At 43.8% G+C, this 22,107-nt stretch overlaps 1 protein-coding gene across 1 annotated transcript in view; it reads left to right on the forward strand.

Annotated features, from left to right (window-relative positions):
• LOC121000638 (probable acyl-CoA dehydrogenase 6) overlaps positions 1-22,107 on the forward strand; it is a 166,039-nt gene that overhangs the window by 17,327 nt on the left and 126,605 nt on the right. The window contains exon 3 of the mRNA XM_040431205.1: positions 10,568-10,688. Within this exon, the coding sequence (XP_040287139.1) occupies positions 10,568-10,688 (121 nt within the window). The remainder of the gene's footprint in view (positions 1-10,567; positions 10,689-22,107) is intronic.

Genomic DNA, 22,107 nt, shown 5'->3' on the forward strand with positions numbered 1-22,107 from the left:
TGATCCTTGTCCCAGGCATAGCAGCTCATCTGTCTACCAGTTCTTGGGGCTGATCATCAGTAGTCCTGAAGGTCGAAACTCCACTAATCAAACATTGACAGCTTATCCTAAGGACAGATCATTATTGTTATAGTCTTACGGTGATCTAGTGCCATGAAGAAATTAAAGCCTGTATATCTAGTGGTCTAGGACATAAAAAAGGTAAATATATAAATCCCTGGTACGTTAGGGTGGTGAAGGTTGTGGGTTTGGGACAGCAAATGTTGGTAATACCAGTATCCCTGGTGGTCTAGGACAGTAAATGAGGTTAATTTCTGTATCCCTGGTGGTTTAGGGCAGTAAATGAGTATATTGTCTGTATCCCTGATGGTCTAGGGCAGTTAACTAGGTACTGTCTGTGTCCTTGGTAATCTAGGGCAGTAAATGAGGTTAATGTCTGTGTCCTTGGTGATCTAGGGCAGTAAATGAGTTTAATGTCTGTATCCCTAATGGTCTAGGGCAGTTAACTAGTTACTGTCTGTGTCCTTGGTGGTCTAGGGCAGTAAATGAGGTTAATGTCTGTTTTGCTGGTGGTCTAGGGCAGTAAATGAGGTTAATGTCTGTTTTGCTGGTGGTCTAGGGCAGTAAATGAAGTTAACGTATGTACCCCTGATATTCTAGGGCAGTTACCAAAGGTAATGTATGTATGTCTGATGGTCTAAGGCAGTAAATGAGGTTAACGGATGTATCCCCGGTGGTCAAGGGCAGTAAATGAAGTTAATGCCTGTACCTTTGATACTCTACAACAGTTAACAAGGGTAATTTATGTATTCCTGCTGGTCTAGGGTAGTAAATGGGGTTAATGGCTATATCTCAGGTGATCTTTTGTCAGTGAATGTAGTCAATGTCTGTATCCCTGGGGGTCTATGGTAAAATCTTGTGTTTATGTCACACTTTAGGTCTGGTGACTTACTCACCTTTCCTGGCTCCACGTCCCTGTAACAGGAAGCTGAATACCGATGGCTCAGCTTCTTGTTTCCTCCCGCCATTCTTCTCATGTGGCATCCTACCCTGACTACTGGTTGCAGCAATCTTGCAGATATACAGTCCCTCCCTGCACTTTCCCATCCCCAGAAGCAGGCGCCATATCTCCTTTCATTTCAGGCAGTAAACAGGCTCGAAACTTCTCTACTTACTTACTTAACTAGTCTCTTATTTCCATGCTAAGGCTTCACCATGTGTCTTGGGAATTACTTGCCGTGCTGTACACTGGTGTATACCTCCTGACAACATTCACTTTCGATCTCCTCTCGAGAGGCAGAGCTCATATAGTGGAAGGTGACTTGTCAAATGAGACAAGGTCAAAAAATGTTGTGGGAAAACATAAAAAAAAAGAAACTACAAAATAAATAATATACCATCTGCATGGGATTTCTGTAGCATGGTAATGCTCAGAGGCATCTGGCACCAGAAAAGCTTAAAATATCCTTCATTAAAACTTAGCTATGTCTTGACTTGCAAATAATGCGAGGTTCTTCTTGTCTGAAAGGTAAAGTATCAGAGGTGCATTAGAGCAGCCACAGGATAGAGTAATGATTATTAGATTACCTTCTCAAACACAATTCATGAAAATGAGACATAACTGTGGTTCTGAAATCCAAAACCTCATGGTTCTGTTTAAGGACACTTTTGCACTGGGGCCCACGCTGGCCCAGCAGTGCTTCGGGATGTGTAACATACGATTATACATTATGTAAAGTATACAAACTATATTTTACAGATGCAATTATTGCTTTAATCTATCCATGACTCAATGGAGAATAGAACCCAAAATGTTCCCCTACCATGGACAATCCTATAGTAGGCAAATTCCTTGGAAAGCCAAGAGGTTGTCTCTAAAGACATTGGTGGCACATCCCAAGCCTGATCAGTGGGGTCCAACTGCTGTGACCTCCTCCACTTACTTGAATGGCTCCTCTTCAGTTCCACTCGATTAATTTTTTTCCAAAGGTCGTTTGGTTGGGCATTAACTATAATGGACCAAATGCATATTCTCTGCTAAATTAGCAATGAGGTGGACCTTAAGCAGTCACCAATCTGAGGGTTTCCTAATTTCAAGCCGTTGTTGCCCCTTTTAAGACCATCGACGCCTAAAAATGGATATTTTAGCCACCATTGTCTTGAATGATGGCAGTACTAAGTTGTCTTTCAGCTCATCTTCCATAAACAAGGCAAGATGTAAGATGAGAGAAAAGAGAAGGGGGACACTCCCTAGTCAGTGTAATATCTTCAGATGTCTGCGTACAGTACCCAGGTAAGTATATCTTACCAGATGGTGTGGTGCAGGCTAAACACAACAATAGTTGAAAGTGAAGTCACTCCCTGGACAGGAGGTGTATCAGGCTGCTGCACTCATTAGCCAGAAACATCTCTATGGATGCTAGAGGAGACACATGGAGAAGAAAACTCAGAAGAGCCAAAAAATAAAAATAAACATTTTATACCAGTCCCCAGTGCAGCAGGCCGTTTTCTGAGCTTTCTTCTCCACATTTACCTGTAAGATGAGGGACAGTGCTGGGGTCTCCAAACTTCAGCCTTTACTGAAGCACTAAAAGGAAAAATGGGATAGTGCCTTGCTTCATCCACCTGCATGTTGGGAATGGGTCATGACATAATGACCATGGGTTTGCTCTAAGCGCCATAACAAGTGGTGTTGGGTTAGGTTGGATGAAGAATAGGAGAGCCTATGTTTTCACAGCAAGACCACCAGGGCCATAAGAAGAAGAGGGTTGCAAGAAATGTGTCACCACTCTGGTAGGAAACTGTTTTAAGTTGTTGGCAGGAATATTTTACAGTACAAGATTGATTCATGATGAATCAACTTTAGACTGATTGCCCGGATTTCGATAAAATTGTCATGTCTTTTTACATCTAAGGCTCTTGGGTGGCATACCATAACTCATCAGAAACTGTAGGGTATCTCACTGGTGAGGCCCCTTTGTCTTGAGAACATGGTTACCAATGCAATGTCACAATTAGTATTGAGCGGATCAAAGTATCCGAAGTGGACTTCGATCAGAATTTTAGGGAAAATTCGATTCGCAGCAAAGCCGAATTTCCTTGCGCTTCATGGTAACAAATCAATTTTCCCTGGAATGGTATTCAAAATTAAAAAAAAAATCATACTACCCTCATCCATTTGAGAGCGAAGAGGCCACCGTGGCCATCTTGTTGAGCATCCCGCAATATAAATCTTTGATGCTGCCATCAGAGATGAACGTGGCATCTGAGGGGTTCAATGACCGGGGCAGGGGGGTGGAGGGCGTCACTGCACCCGCTATTTACAAAGAAATACACTTTGTGACGAAGTACACTAATTTGTCTTGAAGCAAATTTTTTTTTTTAATTCGGTGAAGCAGACAAATTGAATTTTTAAGGACTTCACTCATCTCTAGTCACAATCAGTGGTTTGGTATGACTGAAGTCGTATGATAGAATTCTATTTCCCTCCACATACAGTGAGTTCGGAAAGTCTTCAGACCCTTTCACTTTTTAGACGAAATAGTAAAAACTGATTTTTAAAAATGTTATTAAAAAGGAAAAACTAAATTTGGTATGGACATAAGTATTCAGACCCTTTTCTGTGACCCTTGAAATTCAGCTCTAGGGCCTCCTATTTCTCTGGATCATCTCTGAGATGTTTCTACACATTGATTGGAGTCACCTGTGGTAAATTTAGTTGATTGGACATGATTTGGAAAGACACAGCCCTGTCTATATACGGTCTCGCAGCTGACAATGCATATCAGAGCAAAAAAACAAGCCATGAGGAGGAAAGAAATGCCTGTAGAGCTCAGAGATTTTGTGGAGGCACATATCTAGAGAAGGGGACAAAAATGCTGCTCCACTGAAAGAGCATAGTGGCCTCCATAATTCTTAAATGGAAGAAGTTTGGAACAACCAAGACTCTTCCTAAAAATGTCCACCCCACCGAACTAAGTAATCGGGGGAGAATGTCCTTTGTAAGAGAGATGACCAAGAACTGAATGAGCTCCAAAGATTCTGTGTGTAGATGGGAGAAACTTCCAGAAGTCAACCATCACTGCAGCATTCCACCAATCTTGGCTTTATGACAGAGTGGCCGGAATGAAATCTCTCCTCAGAGACATGGAAACAAAAACAAAAAAGGACTTATAGGACTCTCAGAATGTGAGAAACAAGATTCTCTGGGCTAAGCATTATGTTAGGAGGAAACCAGGCACTGCTCATCACCTGCCCAATACTATCCATACAGTGAAGCAGGGTGTTGTGAGTGTCATGCTGTAGGGGTGTTTTTCAGTGTCTGGGACAGGGAGACTGGTCAGGGTTGAGGAAAAGCTGAAAGGAGCAAAGCACAAAGAAATTAATAATGAAGACCTGATCCAGAGTCTTCTGGACCTCAGAATGGGCTGAAGGTTCACTTTCCAACAAGACAATGACCCTAATCACACAGCCAAGATAACACAGGTGTGGCTTAGGGACACCTCTGTAAATGTCCTTGAGTGGCCCAGCCAAAGCCCTGACTTGAACCCAATAGAATATCTCTGGAGAGACCTGAAAATGGCTGCCCACCGATGGTCCCCATCCAACCTGACAGAGCCTGAGAGGATTCACAGAGAAGAATAACAGAAAATCTCCAAATCCAGGTGTGCAAACCTTGTGGCATCATCCCCAAGAAGACTGAAGGCTGTAATCGCCGAGAAAGGAACAAGTCCTGAGTTAAGGGTGTGAATACTTATGTCAGTGCAAGATTTTAGTTTTTTCCTTTTTAATACAGTTACAATAATTGCCAAAAGTCTGCTTTCACTTTCTCATTATAGATAATTGATTGCAGAATGATGGCGAAAACTGGAATTTTATTTTTATTTTAGCACAAGGCCGAACCTAACAAAATGTGAAAAAAGTGAAAGGGTCTGAAGAAGACTTTCCGAACACACTGTACACATATGGTGGGATTCACAGCTAACCAATGGGCTATGATGTAGGGGCAGCATTCTTCTGTGGCCCATCATAAAAGAGCGTTGGGTCTGACAGCTAATCACACACAGCAAAAGCTTCTCCGGACTCTGGGCGTAATAACCTTGCCTCTCAGGAACTGTCTGTAAAGGTCGCTGTGCAGAATTTTAACGGAGATTTAGCTCACATCATATTTCACTTTCCTGCACCCTGAACTCTTGTCCACATCAATTATATCTCCAAGCGGAAGTAATTCAATTTCTCAAAGCAGTTTGAAGATAAGTGGATTTGCTATAATAGGATATGAAGGTGATTACACAAAAAATACAATTTAAATGCAAGTGAATGTGTGTGTGTGTGTGTGTATATATATATCTTATTCAAATTAACTTTATTGGTAGGTCAGTTTGCCAGCCAAAGCAAGTGGGAAATAACTGGGTAGTGATGGGGAATGGGGATAGAGACACATCCAGGGGACACATCATTCTTCTATCTATATACACTGCCTGTCCAAAAAAAAAGTCGCCACAAAAAAAAAGCCTTTAGCTTTGATTACGGCTCGCATTCGCGGTGGCATTGTTTCGATAAGCTTCTGCAATGTCACAAGATTTATTTCCATCCAGTGTTGCATTTATTTTTCACCAAGATCTTGCATTGATGATGGTAGAGTCTGACCGCTGCGCAAAGCCTTCTCCAGCACATCCCAAAGATTCTCAATGGGGTAAAGGTCTGGACTCTGTGGTGGCCAATCCATGTGTGACAATGATGTCTCATGCTCCCTGAACCACTCTTTCACAATTTGAGCCCGATGAATCCTGGCATTGTCATCTTGGAATATGCCCGTGCCATCAGGGAAGAACAAATCCCTGGATGGAATAACCTGGTCGTTCAGTATGTTCAGGTAGTCGCTGACCTCATTCTTGGAGCACATACTGTTGGTGAACCTAGACCTGACCAACTGCAGCAACCCCAGATCATAGCCCTGCCCCCACAGGCTTGTACAGGAGGCACTAGGCATGATGGGGGCATCACTTCGTCTGCCTCTCTTCTTACCCTGATGCACCCATCACTCTGGAACAGGGTAAATCTGGTCTCATCAGACCACATCACCTTCTTCCATTGCTCCAGAGTCCAATCTTTATGCTCCCTAGCAAAAAAAATTCTGGTTTGCCTCACTGATTAGTGGTTTTCTTATGGCTACACAGCTGTTCAGTCCCAATCCCTTGAGTTCCCTTTGTGTTGTTCGTGTGGAAATGCTCTTACTTTCACTATTAAACATAGCCCTGAGTTCTACTGTTGTTTTACTTCGATTTGATTTCACCAAACGTTTAAGTGATCGCCGATCGCGATCATTCAGGATTTTTTTCCCACCACATTTCTTCCTCGAATACGATGGGTCCCCACTATCCTTCCAGTTTTTACTAATGCGTTGGACAGTTCTTAACCTAATTTTAGTGGTTTCTGCAATCTCCTTAGATGTTTTCTCTGCTTGATGCATGCCAATGATTTGACCCTTCTCAAACAGACTAAGGCTACTTTCACACTGGCGATTCCGGGTCCGCTTGTGAAATCCATTTCAGGGCTCTCGCAAGCGGCCCAAAACGGATCAGTTCAGCCGCAATGCATTCTGAATGGATAAGGATCCGTTCATAATGCATCAGTTTGGCTGCGTTTGGTCTCCATTCCGCTTTTGGGGGGCATGGAAAGGAGAGAGAGGTGGAGCCCTCCGCTCCCTAGATAAGGCACTGTTCACATTTTCCTACAATGGGGATGCACTTAGCACCCATATAAAGTCAATAATCTTACATATATAATGTGAAAAATTCCATAACCAAAACAGTGAACATAAATGTAAACTTTCATATGCAAAAGTCAAATAAAAATACACAGTATACATATAAATACTGATATAGATTATCATGTATAGGTATCTTTAATCGCATATGCTGATTCCAACATAAATAAATCCTAAGCCTCCATTACCAATCGAAAATAAAATGGTCAATAGAAATGCATGAGTTCATTTTTCATGTTGAGACCATTCGGGTATCTAGTATCCATTAAAAATCCAAAAAGCCTCCCTCAATCTCACCAGTCTCTTCAAATCTCCTCCCCTTTTCGGTAGCCTCACTTGTTCAATCGCAAAAGCCCTAAAGTACAGGGATAATAAACACAGTGATGTCACAGTGCAAGGATAATAAACACAGTGATGTCACAGTACAGGGATAATAAACACAGTGATGTCACAGTGCAAGGATAATAAACACAGTGATGTCACAGTACAGGGATAATAAACACAGTGATGTCACAGTACAGAGATAATACACACTGTGATGTCACAGTGCAAGGATGATAAACACAGTGATGTCACAGTACAGGGATAATATACACAGTGATGTCACAGTACATGAATAATACACACAGTGATGTCACAGTACAGGGATAATGCACACAGTGATGTCACAGTGCAGGGATAATAAACACAGTGATGTCACAGTACAGGGATAATAAACACAGTGATGTCACAGTACAGGAATAATAAACACTGTGATGTCACAGTGCAAGGATAATAAACACAGTGATGTCACAGTACATGAATAATACACACTGTGATGTCACAGTACAGGGATAATATACACAGTGATGTCACAGTACATGAATAATACACACAGTGATGTCACAGTACAGGGATAATGCACACAGTGATGTCACAGTGCAGGGATAATAAACACAGTGATGTCACAGTACAGGGATAATAAACACAGTGATGTCACAGTACAGGAATAATAAACACTGTGATGTCACAGTGCAAGGATAATAAACACAGTGATGTCACAGTACATGAATAATACACACTGTGATGTCACAGCGCAAGGATAATAAACACAGTGATGTCACAGTTCAGAGATAATAAACACAGTGATGTCTCAGTACAGAGATAATAAACACAGTGATGTCACAGTACAGAGATAATAAACACAGTGATGTCACAGTACAGAGATAATAAACACAGTGATGTCACAGTACATGAATAATACACACAGTGATGTCACAGTACAGGGATAATGCACACAGTGATGTCACAGTGCAGAGATAATAAACACAGTGATGTCACAGTACAGGAATAATAAACACAGTGATGTCACAGCGCAAGGATATTAAACACAGTGATGTCACAGTACAGGGATGATAAACACAGTGATGTCACAATACAGGGATAATAAACACAATGAATTCACAGTACAGGGATAATAAACACAGTGATGTCACAGTACAGAGATAATAAACACAGTGATGTCACAGTACAGGGATAATAGACACAGTGATGTCACAGTACAGAGATAATAAACACAGTGATGTCACAGTACAGGGATAATAGACACAGTGATGTCACAGTACAGAGATAATAAACACAGTCATGTCACAGTACAGAGATAATAAACACAGTGATGTCACAGTACAGGAATAATAAACACAGTGATGTCACAGTACAGGGATAATAGACACAGTGATGTCACAGTACAGAGATAATAAACACAGTCATGTCACAGTACAGAGATAATAAGCACAGTGATGTCACAGTACAGGGATAATAAACACAGTGATGTCTCAGTACAGGGATAATAGACACAGTGATGTCACAGTACAGGGATAATGCACACAGTGATGTCACAGTGCAGAGATAATAAACACAGTGATGTCACAGTACAGGAATAATAAACACAGTGATGTCACAGCGCAAGGATATTAAACACAGTGATGTCACAGTACAGGGATGATAAACACAGTGATGTCACAATACAGGGATAATAAACACAATGAATTCACAGTACAGGGATAATAAACACAGTGATGTCACAGTACAGAGATAATAAACACAGTGATGTCACAGTACAGGGATAATAGACACAGTGATGTCACAGTACAGAGATAATAAACACAGTGATGTCACAGTACAGGGATAATAGACACAGTGATGTCACAGTACAGAGATAATAAACACAGTCATGTCTCAGTACAGAGATAATAAACACAGTGATGTCACAGTACATAGATAATACACACAGTGATGTCACAGTACAGAGATAATAAACACAGTGATGTCACAGTACAGAGATAATAAACACAGTGATGTCACAGTACAGAGATAATAAACACAGTGATGTCACAGTACAGGGATAATAGACACAGTGATGTCACAGTACAGAGATAATAAACACAGTGATGTCACAGTACAGGGATAATAGACACAGTGATGTCACAGTACAGAGATAATAAACACAGTCATGTCTCAGTACAGAGATAATAAACACAGTGATGTCACAGTACATAGATAATACACACAGTGATGTCACAGTACAGAGATAATAAACACAGTGATGTCACAGTACAGAGATAATAAACACAGTCATGTCACAGTACAGAGATAATAAGCACAGTGATGTCACAGTACAGAGATAATAAACACAGTGATGTCACAGTACAGAGATAATAAACACAGTGATGTCACAGTACAGGGATAATAAACACAGTGATGTCACAGTACAGGAATAATAAACACAGTGATGTCACAGTACAGGGATAATAGACACAGTGATGTCACAGTACAGAGATAATAAACACAGTCATGTCACAGTACAGAGATAATAAGCACAGTGATGTCACAGTACAGGGATAATAAACACAGTGATGTCATAGTACAGGGATAATAAACACAGTGATGTCACCCTATCCTGTTCCTATTGCTAAAACCCGTCTTTCTATCAAGTAGTTCAATCTATCTATATATCTAAGTTAATATTGCCCTTCCTGATTGGCTGAGAGGCTGACTGCAAGGCATTATGGGCAAGCCCGTCGGCACCATGGTTCATGTGATCCTCCATCTTCATTTTCCTTGTTCTGCTTCCCTCCCTAGGGTACTGAATTTGAAATGTAAGATGGTGGGTGCCATCTTACATAATTCATCATTGGAATCGAATTGCCAAAAGTTTGGATTCGTCAGGATAATATTTTTGGGAAATTCATTTAAAAAAAATCAATTTATTTAAAGGGAACCTATCACGTTGAACATGCAGGCAGCATTTTATAGAGCAGGAGAAGCTGAGCAGATTGATACAGTATATACTTTTTGTAGTAAAAGATTTAGTAAAACTTGTATTTCACTCATTTCAATTCCTGCGCTTTCTGGGTTTTGAAGTCCAGGAGGCGGAGCTATCAGTGATTGACAGCTCTCTCTGTATATACAATCTTAGAGGGAAGGCTGTCAATCACTGAAAGGACCGCCTCCTGGACTTCAAAGCCCAGAATGAGAAAGAATTTAAATGTATAAATTATGTTTTACTGAATCTTTCCCCATAAAACTTTATATCAATCTGCTCAGCTCCTCCTGCTCTATAACCTACTGCCTGCAGATTACATGGTGACAGGTTCCCTTTAATCTATCAATTCGCTTATCTCTCCTCAGCATCTTGAATAGGGCCGAGCTGCAATTCCACACATATCCTGAGGACAGGAGTGGAAGACAGCGCCTGCAATTCTTACACCTTATGTACATCCGACCCCATAATATTTCTTCATAATTCTTCATCTACAGATCATAGACGCTGAAATTAACCCTTATGTAGACCAATGGGAAAAAGAGGAACAGTTTCCCGCTCATCATGTGTTCAAAATCCTTGGACGGGCTGGGATGTTGGGAGTGAGCAAGCCGACAGGTAAGAAATTCTAGAAAAAGATATTATATTGGTAAAATAAAAGAAACTTGAGCCATTTCGGAGTAGAAGTACATAGGTGCAGCTGAGCTAAACTTGATGGGTAACAATGCTTAGTAAAAAATGGCACAAGAGGTTAACTAACTATTTCAATTAAATAACTCTGTGCCATGTGTTATCAGAGTCGTTTTTAGCTCAGCTACATCTGTGGCTCTGCACAGGGCGAGATATTACTGCAGCAGCGGAATCACAGCAGCTCTAAGGATCCTGGGTCTTGGAATGGCTCATATGCAGCTTGTAGTATGTGTGAGAGAATTAATATGTTACAATTACAGAACTCTGCAAAAAATCCCATAAATGTTAAAAGTATGTGCACCAACTGTGGACAATGTAGGAGATGTCTGCACCAACTGCGGACAATGTAGGAGATGTCTGCACCAACTGTGGACAATGTAGGAGATGTCTGCACCAACTGTGGACAATGTAGGAGATGTCTGCACCAACTGTGGACAATGTAGGAGATGTCTGCACCAACTGTGGACAATGTAGATGTCTGCACCAACTGTGGACAATGTAGGAGATGTCTGCACCAACTGTGGACAATGTAGGAGATGGCTGCACCAACTATGGACAATGAACGAGATGTCTGCACCAACTGCGGACAATGTAGGAGATGTCTGCACCAACTGTGGACAATGTAGGAGATGTCTGCACCAACTGTGGACAATGTAGGAGATGTCTGCACCAACTGTGGACAATGTAGGAGATGTCTGCACCAACTGTGGACAATGTAGGAGATGTCTGCACCAACTGTGGACAATGTAGGAGATGTCTGCACCAACTGTGGACAATGTAGGAGATGTCTGCACCAACTGTGGACAATGTAGATGTCTGCACCAACTGTGGACAATGTAGGAGATGTCTGCACCAACTGTGGACAATGTAGGAGATGGCTGCACCAACTGTGGACAATGAACGAGATGTCTGCACCAACTGCGGACAATGTAGGAGATGTCTGCACCAACTGTGGACAATGTAGGAGATGTCTGCACCAACTGTGGACAATGTAGGAGATGTCTGCACCAACTGTGGACAATGTAGGAGATGTCTGTACCAACTGTGGACAATGTAGATGTCTGCACCAACTGTGAACAATGTAGGAGATGTCTGCACCAACTGTGAACAATGTAGGAGATGTCTGCACCAACTGTGGACAATGTAGGAGATGGCTGCACCAACTGTGGACAATGAACGAGATGTCTGCACCAACTGTGGACAATGTAGGAGATGTCTGCACCAACTGTGGACAATGTAGGAGATGTCTGCACCAACTGTGGACAATGTAGGAGATGTCTGCACCAACTGTGGACAATGTAGGAGATGTCTGCACCAACTTTGGACAATGTAGATGTCTGCACCAACTGTGGACAATGTAGGATATGTCTGCACCAACTGTGGACAATGTAGGAGATGTCTGCACCAACTGTGGACAATGTAGGAGATGTCTGCACCAACTGTGGACAATGTAGGAGATGTCTGCACCAACTGTGGACAATGTAGGATATGTCTGCACCAACTGTGGACAATGTAGGAGATGTCTGCACCAACTGTGGACAACGTAGGAGATGTCTGCACCAACTGTGGACAATGTAGGAGATGTCTGCACCAACTGTGGACAACGTAGGAGATGTCTGCACCAACTGTGGACAATGTAGGAGATGTCTGCACCAACTGTGGACAACGTAGGAGATGTCTGCACCAACTGTGGACAACGTAGGAGATGTCTGCACCAACTGTGGACAATGTAGGAGATGTCTGCACCAACTTTGGACAATGTAGGAGATGTCTGCACCATTGCCTCCCAGCTGAAGATCTCCAGTGCAGATATTGTGGAATGGTTTACTTCTCAGCGGTCAGAAGCTTTCACTCTCTGGTCCTTTCTGCTCATATATCTATAAGACCTCGCTTATCTACAACTCCTTTACCTTCTTGCAACGTGCCGGGTCCACAGGGGAAAACACATGAGGCTCACGGTGGGCCGATAGGGGGTACTAGTTATTTGTACCAGCCCGGTGGAAGTTGAGGTGCCCTTGATGGTGGTGGTGTTTAGGGTGCTTGTGGCAGCTGGGCCCCAGGTTTGTGACAACAGCACCGTTAGGTGCAAATGTTGAGTGTAGGAGTGGAAATGATGAGGAGTCAGTTGTTATCCAACAGTTGAACATTTACCAAATCAATTGTCTTTAAGTAGTCAGTACAGACACAGTTCATTTGTATGATATAAGTGATGACTCAGAAATAGGTTGAATAGTAATCCTTTTATCAGGTTTAGGCAATTGTCAGTTAAGGAGTTCTCTTTAAGGTTGACACTTTACAGGCAAGACTTCTGTAATTATTCTACTTATTTCTACTTATCTTGAGCTATCCAATAAGGGCGTTCTCCCTCGTGGCAGGCATCAGTCTTCTGCTACATTATTTGCAGGACGCTCTCCTAAAAAGGTTTCGATTTTCCACTAGATCCCGGAAGGCTTCTAGAGAATAAGGACAATTCTGCGCATTAATTATCCATTTGTGTCTCGGCACTTGGAAAGTTGCTCTCAGGCACTCGTGCTGATGAGGTCCATAAGCTAGATTCAGCTGTAACCCTCACTAGGCTTGCTTCATATTTGGATATAGACTCACTGTCTGGTGCTTGACTGCTGTAGATAAATGTTCGCTGTACTCCCTTAGCCTGGCCATGACCAAGGGGTAGAAATAGCAGACCACATGGTGGACGATGCCTGTTTCTATCCTCCATACACTTGCTTTTCCTCCTCTCACCAAATACTTCACTTCAACTCTACATTCTGCTCTCTCTCTCTCTCTCTCTCTCTCAGCTAGATACACCCAAGCTATATATATTATGTGGTGCCAGCACCACCTAGGGGCGAATGGGTGAAATGACAATGCCGGACTGATAATAGGAAATACCATACAATGCAATTCAGATGTTTAAATTGTCCCATTTACACACGTATGTGGGACGCTGCATTATCTCCTGCCTCTTCTCACCTGGATGTGGACTCAGGATCTTTGTTTCATGATGGAGTACCTTCATTTACCTTCATTATTAAAAGCTGTGCTAGCTCACCTTGAAATGGTTGCACCCAGAGGGGATAAGCCAAAAATGCTGATCCATGGGACACGGATCCGCCGTGTGCATTCTGCATTAGGGGTTCAGAACTTCCTGCCCTAGATGGTAATGCCCATTCTTGTCCGCAATATGGAAAAGGGTGGGACATTTTCTATCTCTTCCGGGGATGGAAATGGATGTGCGGATGTGGACGGCACACTGTGTGCTGCCTGTGTCTCACAGTACCATTTGCAATAATGGGTCCGCATGGGATCTGCAAATTGTGGGACATGAAAAAATTCCTTCATGTGAATGGGCCCTAAATGTCCCTCTCAGTTCATGTGATCCCCATAGACACTCTGCGCAGAGGGACATTCTGTTAGCGCCATTTTTTTTTCCTCACCAAATGAATTATATTTAGAATCAATCGTTGTTACAGAGGGGTCTCCTTTCCACAATATACCTCTAGGTCTTCATTCTTCTCATTTTCATTCCAAAGATCACCTAAGAGGGGCTCAGAAGGAACAGATAGAGAAGAGTACTACGTTCTAAGTGTTCAGGCTCTCCAAGCACTAGAAAGTAGAAATTTGGAACAGGGAAACATCAAATGTAGGACCCCAGTCTTCCGGTGGGATTACAGAACCTTTTCTCAAACTGGGCAAGGATTACGTCAGACTCCTGGATAGAATCTTGTACCCAGGTCACTCCCTCAGGTTAAAGGGATTCTGTCACCTCGTTTTAGGTTATAGAGATGCGGACATGCACGGCTAGATCGCCACTAGCATGTCCGCAATATATCTGTCCTATAGGGCTGTGTCCTTTTATTTTGTTTAAAAAATAATTTTAGAGATATGTAAATGACCCTGGTAAGGAAGCCAAGGGGCTGTACGAACCTTCCTGGTGCCCAGCCACGCCCCCTGTGAAGGAGCCCAGCACCGCCTGCGTCCTCCGAATCTCCTCCTTTCTTCACAGTTAGATTGCCGTAATCTCACGATGCGCGAGCTCGAGCATGCGCAGTGCCGGTATAGTGTTCCTTCCCTGTGCTGGCATCAGCCTCAGGGAAGGAACTGTGCATGTGCGAGCTCGCGCATTGCGAGATTACGGCAATCTAACTGTGAAGAAAGGAGGAGATTCGGAGGACGCAGGCGGTGCTGGGCTCCTTCACAGGGGGGGTGGCTGGGCACCAAGAAGGTTAGTACAGCCCCTTGGGCACCTTTCAAGGCTCATTTACATATCTCTAAAATTATTTTTTAAACAAAATAAAAGCACACAGCGCTATGGGACAGGTATATTGCGGACATGCTAGCGGCGATCTAGCCGTGCATGCCCGCAGCTCTATAACCAAAAACGAGGTGACAGAATCCCTTTAAAGAAGTTGCCCCCCAAGGCAAAATGGTCAACCCTTCACAAAGCCTCATATGGTGGTTGTTTCCGGACTTCACAGGAAAATCTTAGACCTCTTTCCCTGGAAATTTCTGTGGTCTTTTCAGGATTGGATGCAGTGCCAAAGCCACAGGTAAGATGGAGGTTAGATCTGACGTGTTTAAAGAAATACCTTCTCGGAACAATTTTGTGATGTAACATTCAACAGCAGGATGATTTTATAGCCAAGATCATATATACAGTTGCAAGAAAAAGTATGTGAACCCTTTGGAATTATATGGATTTCTGCACAAATTGGTCATAAAATGTGATCTGATCTTCATCTAAGTCACAACAATAGACAATCACAGTCTGCTTAAACTAATAACACACAAAGAATTAAATGTTACCATGTTTTTATAGAACACACTATGTAAACATTCACAGTGCAGGTGGAAAAAGTATGTGAACCCCTAGACTAATGACATCTCCAAGAGCTAATTGGAGTGATGTTTTAGCCAATTGGAGTCCAATCAATGAGATGAGATTGGAGGTGTTGGTTACAGCTGCCCTGCCTATAAAAAACCCACCCGTTCTGGGTTTGCTTTTCACAAGAAGCATTGCCTGATGTGAATGATGCCTCACACAAAAGAGCTCTCAGAAGACCTACAATTAAGAATTGTTGACTTGCATATAGCTGGAAAGGGTTATAAAAGTATCTCCAAAAGCCTTGCTGTTCATCAGTCCACGGTAAGACAAATTGTCTATAAATGGAGAAAGTTCAGCACTGCTGCTACTCTCCCTAGGAGTGGCCGTCCTGTAAAGATGACTGCAAGAGCACAGCGCAGACTGCTTAATGAGGTGAAGAAGAATCCTAGAGTGTCAGCTAAAGACTTACAAAAGTCTCTGGCATATGCTAATATCCCTGTTAGTGAATCTACGATATGTAAAACACTAAACAAGAATGGATTTCATGGGAGGATACCACAGAGGAAGCCACTGCTGTCCAAAAAAAACCATTCCTGCACGTTTACAGTTTGCACAAGAGCACCTGGATGTTCCACAGCAGTACTGGCAAAATATTCTGTGGACAGATGAAACCAAAGTTGAGTTGTTTGGAAGAAACACACAACACTATGTGTGGAGAAAAAGAGGCACAGCACACCAACATCAAAACCTCATCCCAACTGTGAAGTATGGTGGTGGGGGCATCATGGCTTGGGGCCGCTTTACTGCGTCAGGGCCTGGACGGATTGCTATCATCGAAGGAAAAATGAATTCCAAAGTTTATCAAGACGTTTTGCAGGAGAACTTAAGGCCATCTGTCCACCAGCTAAAGCTCAACAGAAGATGGATGTTGCAACAGGACAATGACCCAAAGCATAGAAGTAAATCAACAGCAGAATGGCTTAAACAGAAGAAAATACGCCTTCTGGAGTGGCCCAGTCAGAGTCCTGACCTCAACCCAATTGAGATGCTGTGGCATGACCTCAAGAAAGCGATTCACACCAGACATCCCAAGAATATTGCTGAACTGAAACAGTTCTGTAAAGAGGAATGGTCAAGAATTACTCCTGACCGTTGTGCACATCTGATCTGCAACTACAGGAAACTTTTGGTTGACGTTATTGCTGCCAAAGGAGGTTCAACCAGTTATTAAATCCAAGGGTTCACATACTTTTTCCACCTGCACTGTGAATGTTTACATGGTGTGTTCAATAAAAACATGGTAACATTTAATTATTTGTGTGTTATTAGTTTAAGCAGACTGTGATTGTCTATTGTTGTGACTTAGATGAAGATCAGATCACATTTTATGACCAATTTGTGCAGAAATCCATATAATTCCAAAGGGTTCACATACTTTTTCTTGCAACTGTATACTACTTATATCACGTTACTGCCAACCCATCGCAAGTTCTCAGGTTGGCCATCACTCACCAGGGTTTCATCGCCTGGTGTTTTTACTAAGTGGTGGCACTAACTAAGCCCTTAGCTTCCAGTTAGACTCCAGAAACTGGTTGCTTAAGCTCTCACAGGAGCAGATCCAGAAATCAAGGTGGATGTGAGTTCTAAGGTCCCATCACCAAGTGCCAGTGGAGTAACTAGAAATAACTGGGCCCCACAGCAAATATTTGAACAGGGCTCCCCCCAGCACCCGGGCACATGGCCGGCTGCCACTTGCCTCTGGGCACTGGCTTGCTCGTTTACCTGTACACAAGACTCTGCAAATGTAAAAGCATATAGGGTTTGCATGATGTGAGCTAATGTCACCTGATAACAACCTTACAGGTAGACACCCCAGTCACCCCTAGGTGGTACTGGTGCCCTGACACATAAAAGTAACAAGGTAGGAGGCAGGAAGTTAAGTTATCGCTAATGCGCAAACCAAAGGTGTCCTAAGGTGAAGAACCTCAGGTAAGAACCTCACCCAATGTGGGCAAGGGCAAGCCTAAAGGAGATGAGTGGTAGTTCATTCTATGGACTCTACTAGCATTTGGTGAACGGGAGTGCAGCCAGCCAGTCGCAGGGGCAACACGTGAGGTGCACAGTGGACCGATGAGGGGCCAAATGATATAACACACCGTTCATCAGTTTACTCACGGTTAGCAGAAAGCCTCCCTGGGCTGGCAGCACAGTGTTGAGGTGGACAGCACGAAATCCTCCGGGGCACGCTCTGTGGTAGGAAGCATCAGCCAAGATGGTGGTTGAGGTGCCCTTGATGTTAGGGGTGCTTAGGGTGCTTGTTGCGGCTGAGTCCCTTGATGGTTTTTGTCGTGACGCCAGTACCGTTAATGGTGGTACAACCATAGGTAGTAATAATGAGGTAGACAGTGGTAAGATGCAACTCACAACTTTTACTTTGGAGGTCTTTTGGTTGCAGCAGTACAATTATGCAGTCTCTAGATGGTACAGAGTAAATTCTGCAAATCCACTGTTTTAAGGCTGTTTAGGTTTCTTGGTTTTGGAGCAGTGGGTTAGAAGTACCTGGTTCCTTTAGATGTGTTGGATCCTATTCCTTGACTTTCCCTACAAGCTGAATAATTTAGACAGGAAAACTCAACTGTCTCTCAGATGTATGGTGTGGCTGCCTGAAGCTATAAAACCTCCACCATGCAAAGGTGTCTTTGGCCCTCAATAATGGCTCTTATCACCGATGAATTCCTAGGAATGCTTGTTTCTTTTCCAGGGAGGCAAACTCTTCTCCTACTGGTCAGGGATGCAAGTCTATAGTCCGGCCACAGAAGTAAAACGCTCTTCTGTGCCTAACATCTGAGTAAACACCTCCTAGCAAAGTTGGCTCCACTCACTAATCTGTGTTGCGAAGTCTTCACTCTATCTTTTCTCCCACTAACTTGATCTGACTACCTCAGATCTGCTCTCTTCTGAACTACATTTTTCCAACTATCTTGCTCAGCATCTCCCCTGGTCTCAACTCATCTGCCTCACTAGGCCTGACCTGAGTATATATATATAGGACCTGAACTTTATCCCCATCTAGTGGCGGGATGTATAAATTACACCTAATAGGCCTGTTAACAGGGATTTTGCAGATACATAAATGCAAAGTTATACATGACAACCTAGTGCTCTTAATAATATAAAAAGTGCTTTTAAGCAGTGCCCACACACACGTAGTGGGACACTGCAGCAGTAGCCTACAGTGCCTATCCACGATCTATAGTTTAGCGCAAAGCTGTATTTGGAGTCACATTCCTCCATGGACAATGGGGACAATATTAATGGAAATTGTAGGTAACTCAAGGAGTGCAAGACATGATATGTATACCAGCCATGTGCATTATAGGGTATAGTATACTCTACACCTGGACATAGTATGAGTCAGCCTGTAGTTAAAGGAACATTCATGTGACCAGAGCACTAAAGATCCTACTCAAACCTGTTATAGTTGAATGCAGCACCAACCTGGCTGTGAATTCTTCTTGTATGGATTACATCTATCCCCTCTATGGCCATTGGTATATCTACTGTACCTCAAGATAAGTGACTTTCAGTAAATGTCAACTTAAGCCCAAATAAACTCTTCTCTTTGTTACTCTATCTATTTGCACCTAAGGGTGCTGATGTCATGAATATTAGGGACTCTGCCACCTAATACCCAAAACATCAAGGGCACCTCTGTCACCACCTGGAAGGAGACACTGCACGCCAACCCAGGGAGCTACAAAACGTCAATAGAGACTGTGCATTTCTCTGTCCACTGTGGGGATTTGCTCTGGTAGGCAGGTTAGCGGATGCAGTATAGAGGCAATAACAAAGTCTTTAACTTAAACAGTTCAGTGTTTATTCACACATTAAGTAAGTGACAAAAAAAAAAATCAGTTTCCAGAAAAAAACAGTCACTTTGATTCTGGTGTTGGTTCACACCAGGCAGTATGCAGAAGTCCTTGTATAAAGCAGAATCCACGTGCTTTCACACAAACAAGGTAGCATGCCTTAATCCCGGCCCAAACTCCCAGGCCCCAACACAGAGACTGGCAGCACTCCACTGTCAGAGAGGAGTAATCCACCCCACCTGACAGTGCTGCCTGTGTTTTATATTCCAAACCAAGACCCGGCCTGGAACGTGGGGAGTAGCCACCCACCCATCACTTTGACTACTCCCAATAAGAGCCGTCCCGGGTTAGCTTTGCAGCCATACTAAAACAGCTTAAGTGTCAGACTTCAATCTGCAAAACGGACACTTTGAGAACAACCGGCTCTTACATCACCGAGGCAAGGAACCTCGGTGACACATACCGACCATCAATGATGACCCCTTGTTCCTTCCTACACCACATTCACACTTGCAGCCATGCTCACACATATAAGCTGCGGCTATGTACGCTGCACAGGTCCTGTAACCTCCTGCAACGCCTCAGTTCCTGTGTCTCCTGGCTAGTGCCATGTAGAGATCTTTTGAAACCCATAAGACTTCCTCTGAGCTTGAAGCTATGCGGGCAGGTGGGTTCTCGATTGGCCTGGTTTCGTCGGGAGGGTTCTTTCTCCCTTCTTCCTTGAGTTCATACAAACACCTCCTGGTACGGGGTCCCGAGCTTGTCCTGGACTGGTATGAAGTAAATGGTACAGTTTTGGTTACCTCAACGTTGATGTCCATGCCTGCAGTGCGCCAATGCTCTCAGCCCGGCTGGGCTTCTTACATACCGTATTTTTTCCTCTAGAAGTGGGGCAAAAATGCCCCTGTGTCTTATGGGGCGAATATTAATGAGTACTGAATTAGTATCGGAGGACCGGGAAGTGGTGGAGCCTCTGTACTCACCGCCAGTGGCAGATTACAATAGGGACGTTCGGGTCGGCAGCCCAGGGCCCAGCACCGCTGGGGGACCCAACGCTGACCCGAACGCCCACATACTGCGGCGGGGCACGGGAGCGCATAGCTCCCTGTCCCGTCTGCGATCACCGCCATAGGCTTCAGGCCTTGTAGGCCTGAGGCCTATGCGGTAGAGAAATCCCGGCGCAGGCGTGCGTGATGACGTCATCGCGCGCCTGTGCCGGGACGCAGCACTGTGACGCGCCTGACTCATCCCGGCTTCCTCTGCGAGCAAGCGCCTGGCCCTGAACATAGGTGAGTATTTATCTTTTCATTTTTTTGTTCATTTTTTATTTTTTTATTTCATGTGCCTACTTGGGGGGGGGGGGCAGTGTGGGGACAAATTACTATATGGGGCAGTGTGGGGACAAATTACTATATGGGGCAGTGTGGGGACAAATTACTATATGGGGCAGTGTGGGGACAAATTATTATATGGGGCAGTGTGGGGACAAATTACTATGTGGGGGGCAGTGTGGGGACAAATTACTATATGGGGGCAGTGTGGGGAAAAATTACTATATGGGGCAGTGTGGGGACAAATTACTATATGGGGGCAGTGTGGGGACAAATTACTATATGGGGGCAGTGTGGGGACAAATTACTATGTGGGGGCAGTGTGGGGACAAATTACTATATGGGGCAGTGTGGGGACAAATTACTATATGGGGCAGTGTGGGGACAAATTACTATATGGGGGCAGTGTGGGGACAAATTACTATATGGGGCAATGTGGGGGCAAATTACTATGTGGGGGGCAGTGTGGGGACAAATTACTATATGGGGGCAGTGTGGGGACAAATTACTATGTGGGGGCAGTGTGGGGACAAATTACTATATGGGGCAGTGTGGGGACAAATTACTATATGGGGCAGTGTGGGGACAAATTACTATGTGGGGGCAGTGTGTGGACAAATTACTATGTGGGGGCAGTGTGGGGACAAATTACTATATGGGGCAGTGTGGGGACAAATTACTATATGGGGCAGTGTGGGGACAAATTACTATATGGGGCAGTGTGGGGACAAATTACTATATGGGGCAGTGTGGGGGCAAATTACTATGTGGGGGCAGTGTGTGGACAAATTACTATATGGGGCAGTGTGGGGACAAATTACTATATGGGGCAGTGTGGGGACAAATTACTATATGGGGCAGTGTGGGGACAAATTACTATATGGGGCAGTGTGGGGACAAATTACTATATGGGGCAGTGTGGGGACAAATTACTATATGGGGCAGTGTGGGGACAAATTACTATATGGGGCAGTGTGGGGGCAAATTACTATGTGGGGGCAGTGTGGGGGAAACTATTGTGTGGGGACAGTGTGGGGGAAATTGCCATGTGGGGACAGTGTGGGGTAATTTCTATGTGGGGATAGTGTGGGGAAATTGCTATGTGGGGGGAAATTACTATGTGGGAGCAGTGTGGTGGAAATTACTATGTGGGGGCAGTGTAGGGCAAATTACTGTGTGGGGGCAAACTACTATATGGGGGCAGTTTGGGGGAAATTACTGTGTGGGGCAAATGAGTATGGGGGGATTACTATGTGGGGGCAGTGTGGTGGAAATTACTATATGGGGGTGTTGCTATTGGGGACGCACTGTAGGGGCAATTC

Source organism: Bufo bufo, chromosome 5, assembly GCF_905171765.1.
Source record: "Bufo bufo chromosome 5, aBufBuf1.1, whole genome shotgun sequence".
Taxonomy (NCBI): Eukaryota; Metazoa; Chordata; class Amphibia; order Anura; family Bufonidae; genus Bufo; species Bufo bufo.